Genomic DNA, 6,100 nt, shown 5'->3' with positions numbered 1-6,100 from the left:
TGACATGAACTTATTTCTGGCCCTTGGGTGAAATATTTGCCCTTTTTGCACCAATGTAATTCTGTAAATTAGTATCAACGAATACACAGATTTTATAGTTGGAAAGGACACACCATCAAGGTCCTTTCGTTGATCTCCCTCCAAGGCAGGAATCCTACATACCCCTGAGTTTGAATCACTTTCAATCATGGGGAAATCACTCCCTCCCAAAGAAGTTGTGCCTTATTTTCTGAAGAAACTTTCCTCTTGGTAAGTTTACCCAGTTACTGCTGCCTTCTGCCCTCTGTAGTTAGAACACAGTTAAAGCCTCTCCATATGACAGCCCTGCAGTTATGTCCCCCTGGATGTTCATCCTTCTGGAATTTTCTCTCCCTGTCTCTTTCTTCCATCATCTAAGTTCCTCATGGAAATGAGATTCTTTCCTCTGCCCTTTGTCTGGACTAAGTGCCTCTTTTAAAATGTGCTATTTTAGGAGGCTCTGCCCTCACCCCATGACAGACAAGAACAACGCTTTGAGTTCCTTTTATTGTCCTTAGCCATGTAACAGTGATTCGTGGTTTCACTTTATTTCTGGACAGTTGTAGCCACTAGACACAACCTTTGCCCTCAAACACCGCATTCACTTTGCGCAAGCTTGTTGACCTCACACCTAAGTCAGCTTTTCTTGAACCCTCACCTGAACAAACAAACATTCATTCTGATCTGCGGATATCCCTTGCGGCGTCAGGAAGGGCCGGCTTGAGCAGTGCCGGCTCGGAGAGCTCGCCACCACCGCTCCAGATTTGGTTTCCTTTTTCTCCTGATGTTAAGTAAGACAAAAAACCAATTCCTGCTAATCTCTTAGACAATGCAAAGGGTTCCAGACTCTATTCCAGGAAGTTGGTTTCAACAAGCTAACAAAGAGACCAGCGAGACCAGAAAGGAGGCTAGGAATACGGACCAGGAGGTGGCGTTCAGGTAACCCTCAGGGGGGACGGCGGGGAGCCGGCTCTGCCGAGGGTGGGAGTGCGCCACGGCAGCCAGGAGGGAAGGCCAGCGGCTGTGCGCCCCGGCGTGGACGCGCGCGGGAGTTCAGGCTGGGGAATGTGTCACCACGTGCTGCAGGGAGGCGGGGACAGGGCCCACTCCTCCAGTTATCAGTAAAGAGCGCAGGGCAGGATCTCGGAGTTGCCTGGGATAGTGTTGAGAGAGAGGAGAGAGAGAGAGAGAGAGAGAGAGAGAGAGAGAGGAGAGAGAGAGACTGACTGAGTCACGTGGACATAAACAGACAGACGGAGAAACAAACAGACGAGGTGAGAGCTTAGCAGGCTAGTTAACCTACTAGCTGGCGATTGCAGAGAAGAGATCTGGGAGAGGGCGGGTCCCGTTTAGACGCTCAAACCCCAGGACACCGGAGGGGCCATTTCCTGCAGCTTCCTGGGGGCTGCACGTCTCACCCCTTCTAAGTTTGCTGTGAGGGAATTAAGCAGAAATAAAGAAGAGGAGGTGGGGTTCTGCAGCCCATGTGCTTTTAGTTCTTCCTAAGAAGTGGCGCGGTGTAGGGCTTTCTATCCGGAAAGGGCATGTGTCATCACAACGCACGCTAATCCTGGGACGTTTGCAAACCCGGCTCCGGGGCAGTTGGCCCCACGCCCGGCCGGGCGTTCGAGGGCTCCGGCCTCGCAGTGCTCCCGGGGCCGGCCGGCGGTAGCCGGGTGGCCTTTATCTCTGTCCCCCTTTGTCCTCTTTATCTCAGGCTCTCCAGGAGGCCCGGGGGCCCGCTCTGTCTATCGCTCCCCACCCCCGGCGGCACCGCCACTTCAATGCCCGGCAGGTCGCGGGCTGCTGCTCTTTCGAAGGCGGCGGAGGACCAAGGGCGCCCCGCGCCACCGCTGACTCGGACCGGCGCCGACGCCTGACCCGCGCCCTTGGGCACCGACGCGGGGGCGCCCGGCGCTTCCCTGTGCACTCCAGTCCGTTTCGGGCCTGCGAGGGGCAGCCCCGGCTAGGATGGCCCCGGGCCGGGCGGTGGCTGGGCTCTTGCTCCTGGCGGCCGCCGGCCTCGGAGGGGAGGCGGCGGGGCCCGCGCTCGCCTTCAGCGAGGATGTGCTGAGCGTGTTCGGCGCGAACCTGAGCCTGTCGGCGGCGCAGCTCGGGCGCTTGTTGGAGCAGCTGGGAGCCGCCCCTGTGGAGGGCGACCCCGAGCCCGGGCAGCTGCACTTCAACCAGGTAGGGCGCGGGCCCGGCCGCCCTTCCCCGCCGGGGTGTCCGGAGACGTCCATTTGCCCAGGAACGCTGTTTAATGGGGGAAAGTGCTGGAGAAAGAATTTCGTTACGTTTCTCCAGTGTGAGGCGGGTCCTGCTTTTCACTAGACCTGGCTTTCTGGCCGGGGTTAAAGTGCTGGCGGTGACGAGGGAGCCAGAAATTGCAGTTTTACGCCCGATGAACTGAGTCTTCAGACGCTTGTGGTTGTAAGATTTTATGCAAAAGTTTATGAAGTAGATGAGAGCGGGAAGCATCTTAGGAGATGCGTTTAAGATAGGAATGGCGTCCTGAAGTCTTCCCGGCAGAGACAGTGGCTCACAGGCCACCCTCGTTAACAGTAGCTCGGTGGGTAACGACTGCTATCGAGATGTAATGTAGTTCTGTCTTTCCGGTGTACGTTATCCGAGGCATTTGGGGCTGAAGGGCCTACTGTATAGAGATAGGGAGGCCGAGGGGGGGGGACCCTGAGACCAAGATCAAGCATTCAGTCGGTGGGTCGAACTGGGTTTAAAGCCATAGTTTTTAGTCATCTGTCAGGTCAAGGGTTTGATTCGAATGTTCATTCATTCATTCAAAAACGAACAAACAAACCTATCTTAGGACATATTCACAGTATTATACAGGCATTTGGTAATTCCTAAAATTTAAGGGTCACCATGAGTTACCTAGGAGCAATTAAGACCATACCTGCTGGTAAACTTCAAAAAGGATGATATTATAGATTCTTCGTTATTTCCGTCATAAATATTCTATGATTATTTCTTAAAATTGTGAAGTAAGCGAAGTGTGCTTTTGGCATCCTCCCCCAAACTTCTCTCTACTTTTAAAAACTCTGTTTACTCAGTGCTTTGATTTTTTTTTCCTAGAAGCTCTGGTTCCAGTGACAACTGATGATGAATGGCAGTGTTCAGTATTTTCCGTATTGTTTGTCACTTCTGCGTGATATTAGTTTGTGTTACAAAAGGTTTTTGTGGTCCAAGATGCTTGGGAAATGTTGCATACTATACTCCACTCTTGGAAATCTAGCATTTCCCGATGTATTTGACCGTAGATTATAGTTAGGGAAACTTTAATCAGATAAATTCCTTGCTAATAACATTATAGTTTGGCGTTCTTTTTTTTTTTTTTTTTTTTGCGGTACGCGGGCCTCTCACTGTTGTGGCCTCTCCGGTTGCGGAGCACAGGCTCAGCGGGCATGGCTCACGGGCCCAGCCGCTCCGCGGCATGTGGGATCTTCCCGGACCGGGGCACGAACCCGTATCTCCTGCATCGGCAGGCGGACTCTCAACCACTGCGCCACCAGGGAAGCCCTGGCATATTTCTTTTTGTTAGAAATATCTTACCTCATTTAAAACATGCAATGTTCAAGAAGTATAAGGCTCTGATGCCATGAGGGATCAAAGTGACCTCCCTTTGATCTAGAAGGGTTTTGTGGTCCTCTTATGCATGTTCTTTAGTAAACATCTATAGATCGAGTTCTGGCATGGCATTACAGTTGGTTCAATGTCTAAGAAATGACACATTGGAAAAACTGAAATGACCCCATGTTATACTGATATTTTAGAAAATAAAGCAAACAACTTCCTAAGTATTTTCTGTCTAGTTGCAGTCTCTTCAAGTGGGGGAAACAGCTGACCTGACTAAAGCATTTCTAGGTAGGAGTAGGGGCGGTCAAATGCTTAGAAAGAAGCTTGAGGACTTGACTTGCAGCTGTGTATCTGTAGCCCACACATTGTTTTGACTTAAATTATCTCCTTATCTTGCAATGTCTGGAGGTGCTGATGAATTATAAAGGGACAAAAGACCTCTGAGCCACGCAATGTCTGGAGGTGTTGATGACTTATAAAGGAACAAAAAACCGCTGAGCCACGCCTTGGCAAAGACACCGGAAAATATACCTAAATAACTTAGGAAAATTGCTTAAGTTTATTAGCAGTATGAGTCCCAGTTTATGAGTAAGTAGGACACCTCAATAGGTAAATTATAAGTATGTTGACACCTTGTTTCTCATTCTTCTGTTTGCATATTTAACTACCCTGATTATGGCCTCTGTGGGCATCAAAAAGAGATGGGAAGAAGCCCATAGTTACTTTGGAAATAAAGGGAAGCCGTGGAAAACTTATCACTTAATCAGACCTAGCGAACATCTGTTGGATGTTCTAAAAAGTCCTAATGAAAACACCAATCATCAGTTAAATGATGTCGAATGAAATGCCATTCCAGAAGAATCTATTAATTTGCTGACATTTATATCTGCTCCAGTAGGAAGTCATCCAGTTTGGAGGAAAATTTAGGGCTGTTAATATCTCCATACCTTAAAGAATGCAATTTTAGTTTCCTTACCTGCAGCAAAGTAGAATAATAATATGTGTGAAAAGCTTGATTTTCTGACTTTGAAGAAGGTTGAAAAGATAGAATTAATTTCTTTGGGCCAGGGATTTATTGAATCTTCTATGAGGTCTGTCTACAGAAGACATCGTTCCTTTGGATGAGGGCTTAGGTCAGCTTTTCCCATGTAATAGGACTACTGTACTAAAAATTTAGACAATTTTGGAAGGTCTTCTAATATTTTTTTCAGTGTCCTTAAGTACTATTAAAAGAACTTGTTGCTTTGGGATATCAAAGTGACCTGAGTTCAAAATGGAAACAATAGAATAACTGAGTTTACTGTTTTGCTTCTTATGGTTTCTGAGGGTACAAAGAACAGGTAGAAGAAGCAACCCAAACAGGTGAGAGGAGGGAGTTCTTTTATCTAAAGGGGTCTGTGGGGCCCATGACTGAGTGGAAGTCTGCTCTATCTCAGGGAGTTTCTAAAATACAAAGGGAAGCCCCAGCTGAGTGAATACCCTGGGTGATTAATTTAGGGGATTTAAGAATGGGCTCAGTGCCACCTTTTGTTTGTTCAGATGTTCCTTTCTCATTCTCCAAGTGGTCTGTTCTCTTCATTTCTCCTTCAGAACACCTCACCTCTAAATTATCACACTAAGCTGCAGGAAATGCCTCCATTTAAATAACTCAGTCTCCTGAGGAGGCTTAGTGGGGGTGATGGAGATGTGGGTGTGGGTGTGGCAGGTTGGCATGCGAGGCAACCTTTGTTTCCCACCATCACTCAACCTTAGACTTTTGCTTCTCTCTCCTTAACTTTATCTTTTCATTTGATACCTATCCTGCAGCGCATCTTCTTTCACAGGTTGCCTGAACCTTGCTTTTAAATCCCTTTCAATTCACCTTCAATCTTCCTAAAGCAATACTTGGAGTATGCCTCTCTTCTTTCAGATCTCCGCCATGAACTGTCTCTTGGCTGGTGAGGTCTAAATCTGAAGCCTGGCATTTAAGGCTCTGCACCGCAAGGTTGACCCTGAGACGTTAACCTGCCTGCCCAGACCTAGCACTCACTAAATTAAATTATTCATTCTTCTATGAAAGAAATCACTTATACTTCTACTCAACCACTTTTCTACCTCATTATCTTCCTTGCACCCTTCCTGTTTCCAACTGCAGTGTCCTTTTTTTCCTTGAATTGCCCTATCAAAATCTTAAATTTAAAAAAACCCAGCTAAACTCCATAAAACCTTTCTGGGGCATCACAACCACCACTGATTTGCTGTCTTTTTGAATTCTTGAAATTTTTTATTATGCTAACGACATGTGATTTTTATTTTATTATGCTAACGACATGTGATTCATGTGTTCAACAAATATTTCAAATAACTACGATACTCTGATTAGAGTGGCCCCTTAAAAGTACAAATCTAATCATATTGCTCATTTTATTAAAACAATTAAATGCCTTCAAGATAAACTTTAAACACTTTAATGTGGCTTAAGCCTTTTTATGATCTGGTTCCTGTATAT

General features: G+C 47.0%; 1 protein-coding gene across 2 annotated transcripts in view; it reads left to right on the top strand.

Annotated features, from left to right (window-relative positions):
• The first annotated feature begins 726 nt into the window (after positions 1-726).
• SLC39A8 (solute carrier family 39 member 8) overlaps positions 727-6,100 on the top strand; it is a 74,636-nt gene continuing 69,262 nt past the window's right edge. The window contains exons 1-2 of one of the 2 annotated variants that reach the window (XM_081243493.1): positions 727-957; positions 1,736-2,208. In XM_081243493.1, the coding sequence (XP_081099619.1) occupies positions 1,990-2,208 (219 nt within the window). In that variant the 5' untranslated portion in view covers positions 727-957; positions 1,736-1,989. Of the gene's footprint in view, positions 958-1,184; positions 1,293-1,735; positions 2,209-6,100 lie in introns of those variants that run through there. The other variant, XM_081243494.1, reaches the window with a different exon arrangement.

This window comes from Mesoplodon bidens, assembly GCF_964165515.1.
Source record: "Mesoplodon bidens genome assembly, chromosome: 1".
In the NCBI taxonomy this organism is placed as follows: Eukaryota; Metazoa; Chordata; class Mammalia; order Artiodactyla; family Ziphiidae; genus Mesoplodon; species Mesoplodon bidens.
The sequence above is the reverse complement of the archived record's forward strand: the minus strand, read 5'-3'. Positions and strand labels throughout refer to the sequence as shown.